The sequence below is a fragment of the Gymnodraco acuticeps genome, unplaced genomic scaffold, assembly GCF_902827175.1.
Source record: "Gymnodraco acuticeps unplaced genomic scaffold, fGymAcu1.1, whole genome shotgun sequence".
In the NCBI taxonomy this organism is placed as follows: domain Eukaryota; kingdom Metazoa; phylum Chordata; class Actinopteri; order Perciformes; family Bathydraconidae; genus Gymnodraco; species Gymnodraco acuticeps.
In genome coordinates this window covers 971,023-992,500 of record NW_022990251.1, presented here as the reverse complement: position 1 = coordinate 992,500, position 21,478 = coordinate 971,023, and the positions used below count along the sequence as shown (strand labels likewise).

The following is a 21,478-nucleotide window of genomic DNA, read 5'->3' as shown; positions in this document are numbered from 1 at the left end:
ATTGAGCGTTGAATATATCTCGGTGAAAATTGCCCCCTGGGGAGAAGAGGAATAGGCACCGAGGGCTAAATAGATGGTAAAACAAATGGAGGGAAAAAAGCGGGACAGTTATGGGAGGAAAACGAGACGAGTTCGGGGCTTAATGGGCTGCAGTTGCCACATCTATATTTGCGTCATCTTTTTAAAAAGTAGTCGTCTTAACCCCCTAACCCCGCCCGTCTCAAATTACAGCGAGAGGGGATCAAACAGGCTGCACAGTCTTATTCATTTTTCATGCCGCTGCACAGAGGAAGCAAAGGAAAGGATTGAGAGGAAACACAACTGAGAGGCTGGGGAAAAAAGAATTGAGTAACCTACTTTTTTTCCCCTGTAAGATTGAAGCAACACTCAAGCTGATAAAAAAGGGAACTTATAAGAACATGCACACACCCTTACCCATGTGGGGTTTGAAGCAACATGCTACCAAAGCTTGACCCCCCCCCCCCAAACACCAAGTGGAACAAGTCTCTCAGGCCTCCTCCTGCTACCCTCACTCTTCAGTCGGCCTCTGTTCAGCGCTCTCTGCTTGCACCTCATTATTTCCTCGGCAGCCGGGGGGCAAAGACTCTCAATTCCTTAGATGCAGAGATAGACTGAAAAAAAAGGAGTGACGGGTAGAGGCGGCGTTCGATATCCCACTGCGCTGCACCACACTGCTGTGACACCTCAAACATGCCTCACACACACATTGAAGTACAGTAGCAGCGCAGGGAAAAGGGGGGATTATAAGGATTGGCGACAGAAAGGCTGAGACGGCGAGGAGGGAATAGACTAACTGTCTGAGATGGATTCGGAGGGGGGGATAGCTCAGCTAAAAAGAGAGTAGGAGCAGGGGGAAGTGTGGAAGAAAGACAGAGAAGAGGGAATAAGTGAAAGTTTGCTGGCAGTAGACTGAAGACATGTCATTTAAACCCTTAGACAGTGGTGGAAGAAGTACTAAGAGTCTTGTACTTAAGTACAAATAATAAGACCATGATGTATAATTACTCTGTTACAACTAGTCCTGCATTCAAAATGTTACTTAAGTAAAAAGTATTAGTATCAAAATATACCATCTATATATGTACCAAGTAACAAATATAAAAGTACTCTTTACTCAAAGTGGCTCTTTTTTTAAATATATATATTATGGAGTATAATTGGTGATGCATTCATGTGTCTATCATTTTAATTGTGCAGCTGTTAAAGGATAAGAAAACATTGATAACTTTGTATACTGCTAGAATTCTCGTTCCATAATATTACATTAAAGTGTTTTAGTGGATTCCATTTTTGTATTAATAAAAATGTGCCTGCAAAAGTAATAACTAATGTTTTCAAATAAATGTTGTGTGAAGAAAGTACAATATTTGGGGCCAAAATGTAGCGGAGTAGAAGTATAAAGTAGCATACAATCAACATACTCAAGTAAAGTACTCAAAAATCTACTTAAGTACAGTACTTGAGAAAATTAACTATTCACCACTGCCCGTCTGTATTTAATTTAATGTTTCTATTATTACGAAAGTGTATACATGTCTCCTCAGTGTATAAACCCTGAGATATATGTAGCCATTTGGCCAGTATTCTACACACTTTTACATATTTAAATCAGACATGAGCTAACGTTAGCATAATTAGCTACCTATGGAAAATAACTGCATGTACTGGCTCACATAGAACACTCTGTGCTGTACATTCCAGCATCATCATGCCACATCACATACTTTTGAGAGAAAAACAGTATACTACCGCGCTGATCAGTATATTTATGAGCGCCTCTTCCTCCTCCAGCTCTCCCCTGGTTGTAAACAAACACGGGCTCTTCTCCATGAGCTCAACTATAGATTAAAGGACACCATGAATATTCAACATGGTAATAGCTGACGAAGAGAGGACGGAAGATGCGGGGGAGAGTGTTTGGATGCTTGTTATTAATAATAATGCTGATTAGAATCGGAGGGTAACTCTCACCGTGCCCTTTTCTTTTGATATGTATCCTTCATCCTTTCCTTGGCTTCAGAAGGATTCAGAACAAACGTCTTCTCCACATTACATTAAAACAAATTAGGGTGCAGAGAACAGGTAGAGAGGGACGTGTTGACACTGTCCTTGCGTTGTTAGGAGCAGACGATGGTCCACATTGGCTGCTCATGTGTCTCGCCGGCCATCTGTCAGGGACAACTAGATCAGGATGGCAGCGCTCCAAGCCCTCCCTCTTCCTCTGTCTTTATCACTCTCAGTGCATTCATCTTTATGTATATCACTCCCGCTCAAGGTTCATAGTCGGTCGTTACCAGTCAAATGACGCTCACTACATTACTCAGTGTCACGTCCTCAGTTGGCCCCGCCATTCTGCTTTTAGTGTCCTCACTGTAATCTCCGCTAGTCAGAGGTGGAAGAAGTACTCTGATCATGTACTTAAGGGAATACTCTGTTACAAGTAAAAGTCCTGTAATCAAAATGTTACTTAAGTAGAAGTACTGTACAACGTGTTAGCATCAAAATATAAGTACCAAAGTAAAAGTACTAATTCTGCAGATTGGCAACCCTGACCCCATTTCTCAAACCCTTAACTTTAAAATAGTCATTTAATATTAAAACAGAATCTCGCCTTACATCAAGGCCAACATACTAAATAGCCAGCAAAAACACTATATTGCCTCTAATGACCAGCTATCCAGAGTCTTCTATTTATTTCTTGAACATACAAGTGTGAGGAAAGCCTTTAAAAACAACTTTTCGCTTTACTGATAATAAACTGTGATCATTACTATCTTCTGTATATTTGCAAATATATTGTAATCTACAACGTAACGTTCAATTAAACTACTAATGTCCTCTAGAGACTCGATGGCATCTCAGTTGGAAAATTACATATTTCTGTCACTTTACACAACTTCTCCAACCTTCCTAATCCTCTAAATCAACATTTTAATGGAAAGCTTTTATCCGTCCCAGGTCGCAAAATCCCTGTGAACAAATTCCAAGTGGCTTTCCGCTTGTTAAGTGAGCGGCTGTAAGCTACAACTGACATTCATCATCTTTACGTTTGTCCTTATGTGCCCTCCATTCTGCCACTGCTGTTTTCTATGTGGCACTTCCCATTCAGCAGCGCTCATTTGCTCAATTACACCTCATTCACCCCGTCTACCAAACACAGAGTAGATATTTTTTTAAACTGTGCCCTAAGTTGCCTTGGGCTAAAACCTCACCATTGGTGCGTCCCACTCACCCAGTTTTAATGTGACCCTCCATTCACTCCTACTTTAGGCCATTTACATCACATTATTGACAGTTAGCAGACAACCTTTCAGAGTTTGCCTAATATTTGATGCTTGGCAGGGCTAGTTGGTGAAATACTTCTTTTAATGACTAAGTACACTTGCTAAAAAATCTGCAATCAGTATATTTTCTCGCAGAGATCAAGTCAAAATGGAGCTTTTTAAAATACTGACGTCCCACAGTGCTTCAACAAGTGGTTAACCCTAACCTTAACCCCATGGTGTTAGAGGAAAGGGCGCGTACCCCTTTAAAGCTGCATTTCAGCATTCAATGCGAATACATCACTTTAAATTCCTTAGAAGTTAAAAGCAGTTTTCATTACTTTAACATTATAGCATTTATCAAAACCTGTTGAGTATTCATCAGACTTATCATGAATGCTAAAACCCAGCGTTTGATGATAGTCGTCTATAAAAGAAGTGTAGCTCCTTTGTGTTCAAATCTAAAGTTAAAGTCAGTTTTTGATCATGTAGAACAATTGAATTAATACTGTTGAAAAGTTTAAAAAGTGTTCTGCTTGTCCCGTCCCCAAAGTGTGGACCTACAGTGATGCAAGGTCAAAACCACTTAGAAGACGGTAAAATATTTAATGATGTATGGAACATGTTTAATGGCAGCGCTCCCCTGGCCAACTACCATGTCTTCCCCCATTGTGGCAGTGTCCTTCAAAGAGATTTAAGTTTTTTCACATCAGTAAATACCCTACTTTTTCAGTCTGACACTTCTATTTGTCATAAAAACAGTTGCTAACAAATAAGACCAATACACGTTATCATGCCGAACACTAGCCGCCTTTAGCTTAGCGTTGGTGGTGTGCAGCCATGGACAGTGATGCTTAATATTCTGAAATCAAAGCGGACTATTTGGGATTTGATGATGTACCCTATGTTTGTCCTCCTGAGTCCTACATTTTATGGATTTTTATTTTGTTGTTTTTATTTTTTACTTTGTTGTATTTTATCTCGTATTATTTTAATCAAATTGATTTGTATTTCACAATCTATCTTGTCTTACCATTACTTTCTTTTAATTTAATTTGTTTACCAAGCATTTATTTACTTATCTTTGTTAATCTCTAAAGCCCACATAGACAAACGTGTTTTGTGATATTGGGCTATACAAATAAACGTTGTTATTTTATGCTAACTTGCGTGTCGGCCTACAACAACACGTTATCACTGCACCAAGAAGCAGGTTACTATAGCACAGGGGTGCCCAACCAGTCGATCGCGGGGAGATTCCCAGTCGATCGCGAGATGTGTCTAAAAATAGAACAACAACATTCTGTTTTATCGTTAATGTCCTGTATCATAATCTTCCTGTCCAGAATAATGCACTTGAACGCATCAAAGCTTTGTGATTGGCCGGCGAGACCCCATGTGTCGGGGCGTGACTGGTGGGCATTGGGCAGTATTTCGCTGACGTTGTCCGTGTCAACAGGAGTGACAGTCCGCACACACACAGGACCGCAATTATGGCAGAAGCAAAAAAGCCCAAAACATATAATTTTCACTCCGAGTGGGAGGATGATTATTTTTGTATCTATTCCAATTCAAAGTCCATCTGTCTCATCTGCAATGCGAGCGTGGCTTTATCGAAGAAGGGTAATTTAGGAGCGGCATTTCAAAACAGTGCACAAACGCTAGGAGACGGAAATCCCTCCTAATTCTGCCCTACGCTCCAAAAGGGGAGGGGCCTGAAAGCACAGCTAAATGCACAGCAGTCCATTTCCACCAGGCCCAACAACAAGAGCAAGGCTGCTACCATAGCATCTTATCGTGTCAGTCACGTTCTTGCGAAACACATGAAGTCTTTCAAAGACGGCGAAGTTGTGAAAGAAGCATTCCTGGAGGCTGCCGATGCGCTTTTGGGGGACAGTAAAAATAACAGTAGCATTTCAACAGGTTTTTGATATAATAAAAACTCAAGTTAGATACCGTTATTAATCAGCTGTAAGTTTTAGTTTGTTTGAATTTATTCATTATTGTACAAAATGGTATAAGAATGCAAACATTAAGGTCTGTTCTGTTTAAATTGATTATAGTCTATTATCAATTCAGGTTAAGAAACGAGTGTTGCTTGCATCCTATTTTAAAAGGCATTTATTTGTATACTCTACTAAAATGCAACAAAAAAAGGGTTTGATTCTATTAATTTTGTCTTTTTTTATTGCACGTTGGCAGCAGATTCCTGTGCAGCTTCAGATCTGAGTTGTCTTATTAGTAAGCCTCATTTATACTTTTGTAGCAACACTATTTTTATATAATGGCAAAGAAAGGGTTCAGAGTCTTTTCTTTTGTTCCTGTGTCATATGTGGCAGCACTGTTCAATGTTTCTTGAAAACATTACCCACTGTAGTGACGTGTGAATAAACTCCAACTCTGTATCAACAACACTGTTGTGTAACTTCAGTTAAATACTTGTATGTGTGAGATTAGAAAGAGGTAAGATAAAGGATCTGCAGTATTTTATGAAGTATTCATCGTACAAAGGTCAGTTTTATACAAGTAGAAGTGTGTATTTACCTGGTAGTAATGGCTACGCTCTCTATTTGGACTGGTAGATCTCGGCAGACTGGCAACTTTAAAAGTAGCTCTCGGTTCAAAAAAGGTTGGGCACCCCTGCTATAGCACGATGGAAGGGGAGTGTTTACCAGTGTGTGTTTAAAGGAATAACCGAGAGAATTGGCTCGTCCAAGTCTGATACACTCTTCCTCTTTGGATGTCGGAAAGGAAAAACGTCCGGAGTATTTTGACAGCCAAGCCAGATGAAGTGACGGGGCTGCGAATAGCTTGCGAGTGTGTTTGTGCGTGTGTGTTTGTGAGGCTGCACTGTCAGCCTGTGATTAATCTACCACTGTCTGTCTAATTACCACCCGTGCCCCTCCGTGTTCCTCCGCCGCAGCCTGTAGACGCGCTGACCCACACCGGAAACTCACTGCTCCCCATGCAAATTAAAGCCCTGTAAATATTTGCTTTTAACTCTTGCCGACACATTGTTTCCAATTTTGCGCTCCGGTGGTCCGCAACCCCAACACCCCTCGCTTCACACACTACACCACCGCTACCTAACACTGATGTCTATGCACATCTTTGTGTTGTCAACAAGTCCACTGTCAGCTCCTAAACTCCTCCTCCTCCTCCCTCTGTCTCTGCATCCTCCCATTGTGTCTGTATTGTAGCTGGCAGTCTATCAGCCCATTCTCTTCCACTGTCAGTCCAGTCTAGGCTCCATAAAGCGTGAATAGAGTGGGGGGGAGGACGGAAGGAAGACAATGTATACAGATAGAGAGGCTGAATAGAAACAGTACAGTCTGCACAGATTGCTAAAAAATGACAGGACAGTTTTTATGCTTTTGTGGGGCATACAAAATGTTTCCAAATATTCTTTTAATAGCTATTTGGTATTCTGGTAAAATGTTGCTTTTACAGCACTAACGCGCAATTCTACATGTGTTGAGAACTTTATATAAATACATGTCCTATAGCCTTGCAAAGCCTGTGTAATCTAGATGTCCTCAAAACAGAACGTTGCCTATATGTAAAGGCCACTTTTTCTGATTCTTTGAGGTTGAAAACATCTGAGCGTGTGGTATTAGAAATACGTTTGATTACCAGACCTCTGAAGCCCTGGCCTCATCTCGGCTTGAGGCTAACAACTCAAGGCTACAAAATATACTTCTCGCAGGGCTAGGAAAGTATATCTTGCATTGATTTCAAAAAAATAAACTATCCATCATGTGTAGTGTGATATGTGGCTGCTTACTCTTTATAGATGACTTTCTTTTCACCTCAAATCCACCCTATTCTAATTTAAACCGTATCAACAATCTTTATTAAATTGTGTCTTGATTGATTACAGTAAAACAAACCATACTTATTTATGTATAAGCTAGACTGTGGACTGCAGCATTTACATCTTAATAGCCATACTTACAAAACTGTTGAATGAATAGTGTTGTTAGAGTGCAGCATAGCAGGGAGCACATAACAGTCATGGTAAATAACACAAATGTTGCTTGAAAGCTTTATTTGCGTTGGAATAATTACAGTAAATCAGCAGACAATTTCTGAAGTTACTTAAAAATACACAATTTGAAAATGTAATACATTGAAACTTATGATGTGTAATATCATGGAAGGATGGTTAGCTTCCTCAGATGTTGTTTATTTTCTTATTTTGCTGTTTAATATATCTGAAGAGCTAATTATAAGTTGATTAGTCCGCTCTTGACATTTTTGCATCTTCCAAACATCAGCATGTATTGAAAGGTGGCCTGAATCTGGTGATGACGCATCGAGAGCAAATAAAAACAAAAAAACAGGCATTGACAGGAGCGTGAGTGAGCAATGACCTGGCCGCCGGCTCGTTCTATTCGCAGCACACAGCGGCTGTCAGCGGGATGGCAAACGTACAAACACACACACTTACACCAACCCCATCCACTGGCATTAATGTGACATCTGCAGAGATGAAACAACGCCCTTTTTATTCTGTCCGACCACTCAGCAACCACTCTACCGTGTCCTCGAAAATTATTTTGCGATCAACACGTCAAACTTCTGTCACAGAGATAAAAGCACACACTGTGACATTCCGGAGATACTGAGAAAAACTCCAAACAACCTCACATGTGTGTACGGACAAACACACACACGCAGTCACGTGGACGCATCGACGTGCAAATGTCCAATTTTCGTGTCTCTGCCTTGATGTGTTAATTAGCAAATGTGCAAACAAATGAGCTGTGCTAAATCAAATACCGTCAGACCTTGAAAGGCTCGAGATGATAATGAGGGTAATGTCTTTGTGTGTGCATGTGTGTGCTCGGCTGCACACTGACATGGTAAATGGGCTGTATACCTTCTTGCTTTTTCTGCGATTACCCACGTCGATTGGCAGTTTATTTATTCACATGCTCTGATTTTGTCCATCTGTCTCTCTCCCTACGGACCCCTCAAGATCATTTTATGGCAGCAACTCCTTCGTCCAGCACCCTTCAGGCAGTGAACTCCACCACCACCCTGGCAAAGTCGGGTTATTATCTATCATTAAGTTGAACCCAGTGCACTGACAGACCGACTGGCAACACAAAAGGCAGGAAGAGGTGGCAAGCAATTACCCGGGGAGGTGTTAGTGGGGGTTTCTGCGGCTGTGTTGGAGTAGAATTGGGTGGAATTGGTTTTGGTAGGATTTAGATTGTCCTCGGTAAGCTATGTGGTAGAATGGCGATGGATTTGATTCCGAGGCTCTGATCCCAGGGCTGATTTGCCCACTGGAGAAAAACTGGGGAAAGTTTTTTTTTTAGCAAAAGAGCCACATTGAACAGCTATGTTTGGAATGAGGAGAGTATAAAAAAGGAGAAAGTAATTAGTTTTTCACCTTACCTGGCAGAATGTGTCCTTAGCCATGGGTCTCAGCTAACATTTTCCCTATACTGTACATATCTAACATCGAGTGGATCGTTAACACTGTTAAAGTGGTGAGTCATTATCATTGCAAGAGGAAATATAGGTTCTTTAAAGTGAGATGTGAAGTGCTTGGACAATTACATTCTTTGGGTACTTTTTTAACTGATATTTAAATAATGGAGTGTTCTGTTATAGGCTCAGTTTCAGTCCATTGTGCTTTAAATACAGTCTAATATTCTTTGGGTGTATTTCAGACTGATTGTCCTTTAGTTCCCTTTGGATCCCACTTTTGGTAGGTTTGTTTTGGGGATCTGTTTTGGATTGGTCCAAAGATTTTTATTGAGAAGATTCATTTAATAAGTCTATATTTAGAATATGGACAATTTTAGTCAGTTTTAGTTTTGGCTGTGTATACATAATCTTTCAAAGATCAATTTTAATTTATAGAAGACATATTATGCAAATGTTCAGGTTCATATTTGTATTTTATGCCTCTTCTATGACATGTTTGCATTCTTTAATGTTCAAAAAATGCCCAGTTCTGCTCTGATTGATTAGCTAGCCTGCCCTGTTGTGATTGGTCAACGGTGTATAGATGTGTTGGAAATGTCCCGCCCCTCAGCATATCGTGTACAATGTGTGGGAGCGCTAGCAGATAGAAGTGCAAGTGTTACATTGTGATGTCATTATGTTACGGAAGTAAACAAAGGGGTCCAATGAAAAAAAGACTTTGGGATTTTAGCCTTTGCAGAACATTTACATGCACAAAAACACACTACAGGAAAGAGAAAACCCCCAAAAAACATTTTGTTGTATTTTACATGGAACATTTAACAAAAAAGAGAGATTTGCCTCCTTTTTTAAATACAAATGAGCAAGTTTAGTGGAAGAAACTCATACATCCAAGCAGAAGAGCTTACCACAAAAGTATGATGGAATATGAAAAGGCCCAAGCATCAAACCATGTTCCCCAAATGACCGTTTCCTTTCTGATGTATACATGAGTCGATTACACAACCTCATCTAATCCAGATCCACGCCCAGGATATAGAAACACAAAGGGTGCGTTTATTTCCTCCCCAATGAGGTGTCATTTAAATCACACTCACGGATCACACTACAGTCACCATGAGCACAGACATGGCAATCACATGGAAGACGATCTGCAGGTTAATAGGATAGCACTCTCACATCACATAGAAGTGTTGCAGAAACCCCTCACAGCAATTAGAGATAACAAAGCGTTGAAAACATGGAATCATAAGCTCTTTATGTAATGCTCGTCTTAAATATGTGCACTGAAGCAGCTCTAGCCCTCGTGGCAAGAACATCAAAGCCTTGTGTCAGTTTTTGAAGTAGGGATCCGCAGAATAAAGGACAACTCATCATTTGTGCAATATGATGTCCTTTTATAACTAATGAGAGGGAGAAAATCATCACACATGAAAAGCAGTTCATATTAAAACTAAGTCTATGTTTGCCCAGACTGTCAATTACAGTCTTCAAGTCTTTTCTGGGTGAAATTCAGGTTTGACTTTTCTTACTTTGTCTTGTATTTCCTCTCAGAGGTGATATCTATCCAATGCACTTGGTGACCTATTTATTGTGATAGTGCTCCACTGTGGATTCACTGTTTTCCAAATTGGGTCAAATAAATCTGCCCTTGCATAATTACCACACTGCAAATAATTTATATTTTAATGGAAAAGTTATTTAAGTATTACGTTGAGCAATATTTTTCATATTTTGTAAAATATGCTTATTCTATTAACCTTCCTAAAGATATTATCTTTATTTGGATATATGGTAAGGCAACCTTTTAAGGCCCTGTCACACTGTCCCGAAATTGACACCCGATGGACACACGAATATGGAATTGTGAATTTCGCACGAAGATCGCCCCGAACCACACACGAAGGCAACATTTACATTACATTTAAGACATACAACTGCAATGAAAGTACCAAAAACAATTATGTTACAGTACTATGATACTGTACTGATATCTTCAGACTTTGTTCTTTACTTTATCCGTCGTTATATGTAGAAAATATTACGTTTTCTCCGTAATGTTGTTTCCATAACAACAACAACTTCCTGTCAACTGTCCTTCAAAATAATATATTATATCCTTTTTAGTTTCACAGAACACAAATTGGGTTATTTACATAATATATTTACATGATTTTGTTGTGCAATAAAACAACCCGATGGACACACGATAAAGGAAATGTTCAAATTCGGCTGTGATCGTAGCAACATCGGGCCATTCGTGAGGGCATCTTAAGCCTTCGTATGACCGCCGGTGGAGTTTCTCAGGCTCCGGCAGCAACTTCGGGAGCGGTGGCAAAATCTTTGGCATGCCAAAAAATTGCCGAAGGACCTTGCGAAGGTTCATTTTCGTGTTGAATTCGTGTGTCAATTGTGCCCTTCGTAAGGCCATCGTGAGGGCATCTTGTTATCATCGGGCATTCGCCCCGATCAGAGTGAGGGTGAATGCACCGATGATAACACGAAGATGACACGTTTTGACAAGATGCCCTCACGAGTGCCTTACGAAGTTGCCGCTCACGAAGTTGCTGCCGGAGCCTGAGAAACTCCACCGGCGGTCATACGATGGCTTAAGATGCCCTCACGAATGGCCCGATGTTGCTACGATCACAGCCGAATTTGAACATTTCCTTTATCGTGTGTCCATCGGGTGTCAATTTCGGGTCAGTGTGACAGGGCCTTTACAGAAATAAACCTTGTTTTGATTGTAGATTGCCCCCTAGTGGCAACAATAATATCTACAACCAGGACAGAGTTAGCTTAGCTTAGCATAAACGCTAAAATTGTAGGTTTTCTTAGCCTCGCTCTGTCCAATGGTGACACAATTCTCCTACCAGTGCCTCTTACATAGAATACCTTGCATGTTCATTCTGAAAAAAAAATGAAAAGATAATGAGTAAACACTTCTCAATTCGCTCTGTAAGACTGTGAATGAGAGTTTACCAAAATAAAAAACTATTCCTTTAAGTATAGCTTAAGCAATTGACAAAAATAGTATTCCATTGGTTGCTTATTTTTCCAACCTTCAATCATTTGAAAACAAAAATGTGCTTTCTTGTAAAAAAATGTAACTTGACTTGTTTACTTGCTGCTGTATTGTACGTGGTTGTGTAAACAAGCTCTGTCTCGCTGCGCTTGCGAGCTCACGAGACATTAAGCTGCCTCACTTTCCTTTTAGTGGATGCTGGAAAAATGGTGTCTGAAGTTGCAGACTCCTGACAGATCAGTCATTGTTCTTTCTTCTCCACCTCACTGAGACGTATTTAGCTGTCCATTCTGTGTAATATGTTCAGCGCTCACTGTCGACTCTCCTCTTTTTCACGCCGTTCTTTTTTGTTTGCAACGGCAGAGGGGATGTCGACAGTACTGAGCAATGGGGACATTGTTACAGGCTTGCTAAGGGCCTAATAAAAAGAAAATGTCTGCACCAATTATTGGAATTTAACAGACGGGAGAAAAATTAAGCAACAAAAATATGAGGGCTACAGGTTTAAATCCTGTGATTCCTAAAACATGAGTCTTCAGATTTGACAATGCTGTGAATAGAAATGTCAGCTCAAGGCGAAGTTTGAACCTAATTTGAATAATATTTAGTCATGGGAGACATTTTTTTTTACCATTTGTTTTGCATCTTTTTCTCATACACAATGATACAAAGTCGCCCAGTAGCAACACGGCCTGCAGTTAACAGGCTGGTCAAGAATTGAAAATAGAATCCATTGTATCGCGTCGTCCTTGGAAGTGGAACACATTTAAATTAGAAAGTGCGAGAGAGAAAGATGAGGTTTGTACTCATGGTCTTCCTCGGAACGACAAGTGTGTTCCTCCTCCTCCTTTTCCTCCCTTTCTCCCGGGGGAGAGGAAAAAACATTCTCCTGATGACATGAATCATGGATGAGCATGCATGTGTGCCATAGTTCCGCGTGAGTGCACTGAGATACAGTGTTTCGGGAGAACCTGCTCCTTTAACTCTGTGTCTCTGAGTGTCAGCGCTACCTGCATTCCAAATACCACACACACACTCCAATGGATATCTCCTACATGGCTCTCCTCCCCCTTTCGTTTCTCCCTCTCTGCTTCATCAATCACTTAAGCTCTCCCACTGCTAACTGCAAAGCTGGACCAATTAAGCCTTCTAATTGGGCCAATAAGCAATTAAACACTCAGATGCACCCTGAAATTCTGGAGGTCCCTCAATGCTAATGCCAGCATTTTTAATTCAAGGATTCTGGCATATCTTGGCCTTTTCTGCCCTTTGCCTGGTCTTGAGGTGCAAGTTGACGGCCCTTGGATGCCCACTTCTCCAATAGACTCGAGGGGTCAGTGAAGAAGCACCTCATGTGGCTTTTACTCAAAAACTCTGAAGAGTCTCCGCTGAACACAGGGAAGCTTTTAATTCACACCAGAAAATGTCTACTTCTCATCTCTCATGCAACCCTGCTTTTTCTCCCACTCTCTCTTCATCTCCGTCTTCCCATCTCCCAGTCCTTTTCATGTGTTTTAGAGGATGAACGTTTAATGGTAAATGTGTGTGGGTTGGAGGGCTCGTCCCTGCGAGCAACACACGCCGGCCTCTGCGGTTTCATTAGAGCCCACATCGCGCTCCCCGCTCCGCTACGAGAGGGTACACTCCCAGGCACACACATGGCTGCGTGGGTAGAACAACAAAGTCCATATTGAGAGGAACAAAGGCAGCCACCAATATATTTGAGCTGAACGCACTGTACCAAAAGAACACTGAGCGATTACAGATGCTACGCACTCGCTCGCAATTACCGCTCTCTGAGAGGACACAAATGTGTTTTCACCACACTTTTTTCAAACTGGAGCACCCTCTAAGACCCCGGCCACACGAGGACGAAAACGGCTAAACGCATAGGATTAACGCAAACGCAATCGCAAACAAGCTTCCGTCCACACGCAATAGTTATCCGGATAGTGTCTGCCCACACGAGACCGCTCCGTTTAGCTCCAACCGCTGGAGAAGCTGCAGTACATGCAGGAGCCTGTACGTGGCGCTGTAACTTCCTCCACAAAAGCAGCGAAGAAGCATGGTTGTCATGGTTGCCCTTCTGTTTATTCTCCGCGGTGGGGGCCGAGGGAACCGGGCAGAGTTTTTCGCCAGTCAACGTGTATTAAAGTTTAAACCTTCCGACAAAATTATAAAAGTGCCGGTCAAAGGTCTTCTTTGTTATTTATTGAGCTTTAAAACAAATGAATAACGACTCTATATAATATAATAATAAAAATACACGGAGCCTCTCTTTTTCCACCCTCTCTTTGGACAGCGTCAGTGTCTGTCTCATGCAGCAGCTGATCCAGTAATGACTGAGTGACCCGGCCGACAGTAAAAATAAACATATTTATAACTAGTTTAGGTAGTTTGAGAGGTGTCTCCGTCCTGTCAGATTAGACTTCACTCGCGTTTATGTCCATATCGAGAGAAAGATAAATAATCTGAATTCAGTGTGCAGTTTACTTTGACGCGGGGGTGAGCAGCAGAGGTGGGGAGAGGCGGGGCTATTGCGCAATCATTATCAGAAAATGATCGCTGAAGCTGCAGTACATATCCACAAAAGCAGCGAGTAAGATCCCCCCCGGATGTGTAAGTCTGCTGTAGATGTTGCACAAAGAACTGTAGCATGGTCAGTTGTTGTTGTTGGTGGCGAAACACATCAGCAATGGCGCGGGGTACGCGGAGGTGAGCAGCAGAGGTGGGGAGAGGCGGGGCTATTGCGCAATCACTATCAGAACATGTTCGTATAGGGCGCACACACGGAGCCGTTTGACCCCCCAGAGCGTTGCGTATGCCGTTCTATCCACCTTGGGACCCGTTGTTGTTTCCTCAGTCGTTTAGTGCCGTATGCGGTCGTCCTCGTGTGGCCGAACGGTCTATATGACACTAAACAGTAACGCAAACGGCCGTTTTCGTCCTCGTGTGGCCGGGGCATAAGAGCCTGTTGTACATTATAAACTTTATTATCACATTGAATGAGCCTCCTTATTTGTATGTCTTACATCAGTGTGAGTGAGACTGGTCGTATGAGCCTATACACTCTAATTATCTGTCGTCATGCCTCAGGACATTTAACTTTCACATTTTAAATGGCTCTATTGGCAGTGTGTGTGAGAGTGGGAGAAATGCAACAAAAACGAAGAGTCGCTTCAATGGATGCTGGCGATGCAATAAGACGGTTAATGATAGCTTAAAATGGGACAATTATGGCGGGTTAAAAAGCAAGAAAGGGTGTAAAAAAAGAGATCAACGGTGAATTTAAATCAGATATCATGAAAAAAAGAGTGGGTGAGAACATGAAAGGGATTTCTTTTTTCTGCACTGTCTGCATCACTGCAAGGGTGATCTCCCCCTACCATTACATAACACCACGCAACAATGTTATGACGGTATAATCTCCTGCATGCGTCGTGCATTTCTGACATGAGGATTTGCACTTTTCCGCAGTAGATTACATGAATGAGTGTACAGTGTGGGAACTCAGAGTGTACAGTGCGGGGCAATTAAGGCTTACATGTGTGTGTGTGTGTGAGACTCTGTGCTATGCATGCAGCCCGAAAGGGTCCTGGGCAGTCCTAAGCTGCTTACATGCGCACATTATTGCCCTTTGACCTTACTGGGCAGTGAAAGGCTCACCCTTATCTCTAGCCTCCACTCCTCGTCCACGCAGTCCGTTGTATTTCTATCTCCAGATGCGGCGCTGAAAGCCTTTTTAAGAAATGAATAACCATAGATATTGAGGCATCAGAAGCGGGGTTGTTGAAGTAAGACTACATTAGCTCCCTGCTGAGATGTGTTAGGGGTAAGCTGGCAGGTTCAACATAGTTCAACAACAAGGATTTGGAGTGTATCCTCATACATGTCAAATGAGGACAGGGTGGACATGTCCAATTTAGGGTTTCATGCATACAAGTAGGACTGCTCATGTAGAAATGTGCACTCGAAATAGAGTAAACATGACATTTCCATGGGTTAGATTATGTAGCAAAAACCAGAGGAAGTAGAATCAGTTTGCATTCGATAGTTTCTACATGCAGGAAAACTGTGTTTCTTTTCAACCTGTGATGCAATGACCAAAACATGTTGATCATCACCAGTGTTGGGCAAGTTACTTCCAAAATTTAATACAGTACATATTACTGTCTTTTTTAAGTAATAAGTTACATTACAATATTACTGTCTCTGAAATATAATGAGTTACACTACTTTTATAGAACTTTTTAATTACTTTCACCAAAATAACCTCAAAAGAATGGCTAGGTATTTTAAATGCTAAAATGTAATTTAGTGCAGCTCATTATACATCCAGTGAAGGGCAATGTGGTATAGCATAACAACTGTGTAGGCCCTTAAGGCTACTAACAACTTGTATTACACGGCTTAGTTGAATACTTGATTCTGATTGTAAACATGTGACACGTTGTTAATACAGTACAGACCACTGTCAAGGACTATAATGAAGTTTGCTAAGGAGGATCAAGAAAGAGAAAGGAAAAGAGGTTAAAAGACGGAGCGCTGGACGTCAGATAAATCACCAGAAGAAGGCAGAGAGGAAGTAAACAATAACAGGAACACAAAATGGGCTCTGTAGTTTGTTTAGTATATGGACGTGTAATAAGCGGGATAATGTGCAGCGAGGCGGCCATTATGGGGAAAAGAACACCCGACGGGTGGATCAAGGAACCCGACGCGAAGCGGAGGGATCTTTGTGAGCCTGAAGGGTAAACACCAGGTTTACTAATCTACCCGCACAATTTTTCTCTGGTGTCGGCATGTCTCGCGATGTTGGTAAATTCTTAAAAAACAAAACACCATTTAATTTTGGGTTACAATGTGTTGTAACTGCGTTACTGAGAATTGTAACGGGTAGTATATTACCCACATTTCCTTAATAATGCGTTACATTACTTTTGTAACGCATTACTACACCCAACACTGATCACCATATGAAATGTTCCGTTAACCCTCTGGAGTCTAAGGGTATTTTCTCGATTTTTAGATGTTTTCTTAAATCACCTTTTTAAATGTATTTCTTCTAACATGGCACCCCATGTGTTACATATCAAAATGTTCAGGACAATCTCTGGTATTGCTATATATGCAAATTACTCACCTTAGAGCAGTGTTTGATGAGATAAGTAGGTCAAAAGCTTAAAATTTGACATCCGATTTTCGGAGAATCTTCAAAACTTTTGTGAAAACACAAATTTACTCGTGATCGAATTGTTTTGGTGTTTTAAATGTGGTTACCAAAGTCCTAGGATCACAAAAGCAGTGAAATATTGAATTACAATGTATATAAATGTGTTATTCATGTCTAAAATAAAAAAATTGAATTTGAATTCGAGTAAAATAGGTGTTTATCACTCTACTTTCACCACAGCAGGGACTGAGATACATTAGGACTGAATAATGACTTCATATTACATACCAAGGTTCATGTGATGTGTACAAATACAAATTGAGCATTCAACCTTTTTTTCAACCAACAATTTATTATAAATATGTTTTTTTCAACCAACTATTTATATAAATATAAGAAACTGGAAAATCTAACTATTTACAATATTGAACATCAGAACTTTCAACCAACTATTCATTATAAATGTCAAGACAGTGTCAAGGTCTTTGTATGTCTTCCAAGACAGTGGGTCTGGCTGCTGTGTAGGTGGGGGTGATGGTGCATGGGCTACTGTGTAGGTGGGGTGTACAAGTACTATACAAGACCTCCACGAGACCTCCTTGCTGGCTGGGTTGAAGGTGATGGCCGTGGTGGAGCCTTTGTGCCGTTTGTATCTTGACCTGGTGGCAGCCGCAGATGGAGGTGGAGGCAGCTGTAGTGATGCTGGTCTGCTGGTCCTTGGTGGTGATGGCTCTGGTGAAGGCCCTTGAGCCATGGTAGATCTTGACCTGGGGGCAGGCACAGATGGATGTTCTGGCTGCTGGATAAACACCGCCTGTGGGCCACTAGGCCCAGACAGCTGTGAAACCTCTCTGTAAAACAAATTAAAATGTAGGACAATAATTACAACTAATTTCATTGAAATAAAGTTCAAGTAAAATGTTGCTCAAGCACAAATAACAATGCACACATAAAAAGAAAGTTTGGGAGGTTGGAGAAGGAGTCTCTCTCGATCTCTCTCACACACACACACACACACACACACACACACACACACACACACACACACACACACACACACACACACACACACACACACACACACACACAGGTATTTCCAGTTACTTTACATTCAGTATAAAATCACAGACACACATATACATAGGCTACATCTGATTACAAAGTCTCATCTGTACAGGACGGTAAAATAATAACAGGCACACATATAAATAAATCTATGACAGAGTCTCATCTGTACAGAACAGTATGATAAAATAATCGATGGCAAAAACATGTCACTGTAAATGTCTCTGTTGTGGGACGAATACATGATTTATTTAATCATCTACACATGTAATCTCACTTTTACACAACAAAATAACGTTAACACAGAGTAAACATTTGCTAATGGAGAGTCTATTTTGTCCAATAAAAAGTTCATGACTATCGATAAAAAATATATATCAATAAACCTATCGTTCATTTTCGCGGTATTCCCCACACATTGCCAGTACACTATTACTGTAATATTTATACTTACTCATGTCCAAATGGATCGTTGTTGTTGTCTTTGTATTCTTCTTCTTCAGAAGAGTCGAAGACTTCAGGTTCTGAGGCTCTATCTTCACTGCTGCTAGCGAAAAAAATCTCTAGCGAAGTCGGCAACTGTAAAGTTTTTTTTTAGCCATTTTCTCTGTCTCTCTCTCTCTCCTCACAGACGTAAACTGATGGGAGACACGTGGTTTATGTTTTGTTTACTTGGTGGGTAGGTCCTTAGTGATTTCTCGATGTCCATTGGTCATTTCAGACCATGATGGCCGAGATTTCCTTGACGGACACACGAATCCACCAATCCCACACAGTGTAAAGTCAAGCTGCTTTGAGCGGCCATATTGGCTGCTGTGCCCTGGTTACAGTCTCACAGGAGATACCGCTGGAAAGATACTCTTCCAGCGATTCCGCGGATATCTGAATCATATTTCTACTCCTTATAATCGAAAATATATGATTAATTACGTAAAATTATGCGCACCGACTCCAGAGGGTTAATGTGTATTTTTGACTTGATCACTACAATGCTGTCTGTAGAGGGCTTTTCATCCCATTGCTTTTATTTCAGGAACAATATTTCACTTGGAAACAGTTGAAAGGAAAATGTTCCTCCAACAACATCTAATGGAATATATCTGCTTTAGATAAACTATAATCTCTCTTATCCTCATTCTCTCTCTTACTATTTATTTATGTATCACTGTGCTTTAAATATCCTCCTTCTCTGTTTCTTTCAGAATTCCGCAGCTGTAGAAAACAATCTGGATAATGGGGGACCAATAGGGATGAAACGAAACAGAACCATGGCTAGGGAAGCGTTTCGGATCCTTGTTGCTCTGAACCAACACTGACCTGGCACCCACACTGAGGACCCTTCTTTCCCCCCAACAGCTGCTTTGCCCTCCATCTCACTGTTACTCAGCACTCCTGGTCTTGATCAAACCTTCAAAAAAGCTCCACATGGTATTTTAGGGTTAGTGGTGCTTCCAGACTGGTGGTTATAATCCCATATAAAGGACTGTATTTCTCCAGAACAGACTATAAGCAGTTGGCTGAACAGTACGCATCCAACCATGCAACCTCTTCCACTTGCTCGAAGTAAACAAAGGCAACGGGGTTTGTTGTCCAGGACGCTACCCCTTAGTCTCATGACAGACTGGTGCCTAATGGGTGTGCTCGGCCTCATCCTGCTCTGCAGCCTGGCTTCGAGCCAGAAGATGGACCCTTCCAAAAACCCCATAGTCACCACCAACTACGGCAAGATCCGAGGCATCAAGAAGGACTTGAACAACGAGATCCTGGGCCCTGTAGAGCAGTACCTGGGCGTCCCCTACGCCACGGCACCCATCGGCGACCGCCGCTTCCAGCCGCCCGAAGCCCCGGGATCCTGGCAGGAGATCCGCAACGCCACCCAGTTTGCCCCTGTGTGCCCTCAGAACGTCCACGGCGTGCTCCCGGAGATTATGCTTCCCGTTTGGTTCACGGACAACCTGGACGTGGCGGCGGGTTACATCCAGAACCAGAGCGAGGACTGCCTCTACCTCAACGTCTACGTGCCCACAGAGGATGGTGAGTGGACTTTATTACATGGAGGATTTAGGGGGAGGCTGGGAGATGAGGGATTTAGTGGGTAACAGTGTACAGAATGAACAGATGATTGACTGTTCGCTAAGCACCATCGCCTAAGTTACTTTTGCTATGCCTGTCAAGCTTTCCGTGCTCCTTGATTTCAGACAAGGGCAGAACAATTCTCTTCTAGTTTCTCGCCGGTCACCGTCTATTTTTTCGGTTGAATTCAAGCTGGCAGGTGGTTGGAAATGACTTTTTAATGTTTCCAGTTAGCTCGTATAAAACATGAACCCTGTCAACATACGGAGTAATCCAAAGCTTGACAGGCCTGACCTACCCAGATACCGTTGCTAATCTATCATTGGACAATCACGTTTCAGTGTCAGGGTTTAGCGAACAGTCAATTAGGACTACTCATAAGGGTGAGTAGTCATGGAAAGTTCACCTAATTTGAAAAACATGCCTTGTGATTGTTTTAATTATTTTGCAGGTTCATTACTTTACACTTTAAAAATTGCATATGAAGGGGTGTGTGTGTTTCATACAAAGGGAACAATATTTAAAATATTCCATTTTGGGTCAAAGAACTGTTCAATTTGGTTTTCACATTACATCCCATTCAAGGTGTTCTAAAGCAAGAGAACAAAGGCCAGGACTGAATCAGTTTCCAGGGGCTTTATAAGAAAAGGATTAGGTGATTTTGATTTTTCATACTTTTTTTTACCGTCAAGAACCCTCTTCTCTCATCTCAGATCTTTCCGCGGACGTTTTTGTCTGCCGGGGCTCTGTGTTAGCCAAAAAAAATTACCATTTTGTCATTGTGTGCACTCTCTCTTTGCCTATCTTAAAGCGTGTTTCACATTTGTCTTTTCATTTCTATATCGAAGCTGCACAAAGCCATAACCTTTCACAGAGAGAAGGCTGTAAGAATCAAGTTTCCTATGCGGAAATCTTTTTTGGTTTGACCTCAAACAACTAAAAGTCTTCAGAAAGAGCATTTTTTACAAGCACATATTATAACTCAAGTTTTGACATATACAATTCAGCTAGAAAATAATACCCACCTCGCATAGGAGAATCGATATCAACGTGTATGTCCATTTGTATTCTTCTATGCCTCTCTTGCTGTCTACGTGCACATCAGTGTTCATGTCAGTGTAGTGAGGAGCCACTGATTTCCACTTTTTTTCACTCTAACACATTTCGGCCTATCTGTCAGCACTTCCATCACTCGACTGGACTTTTTTTTTAGCCCCTCACAGCTCAACACCCTTCCTTCCTGCCTTCCTTCCTTCCGCCTCTCCACCCCCAACACCACAGCTCTCAGCACCCCGTCATTGCCACTTATAGCTGCTCGGGCACGTATAGTGCACTATACAGTCATTTCCCACGGCTTGTTTTTACAGTTTTTTGTGTTATACGACCCTGTGGAAAAACAAGTGCCATAATACAGAG

At 41.5% G+C, this 21,478-nt stretch overlaps 1 protein-coding gene across 2 annotated transcripts in view; it reads left to right on the top strand.

The window, feature by feature from the left end:
• Positions 1–21,478, top strand: part of nlgn2a (neuroligin 2a) — a 206,420-nt gene that overhangs the window by 59,752 nt on the left and 125,190 nt on the right. For both annotated transcript variants that reach the window (XM_034220548.1, XM_034220547.1), the window contains exon 2: positions 19,192–20,023. In XM_034220548.1, coding sequence (XP_034076439.1) covers positions 19,528–20,023 — 496 coding nt within the window. In that variant the 5' untranslated portion in view covers positions 19,192–19,527. The remainder of the gene's footprint in view (positions 1–19,191; positions 20,024–21,478) is intronic.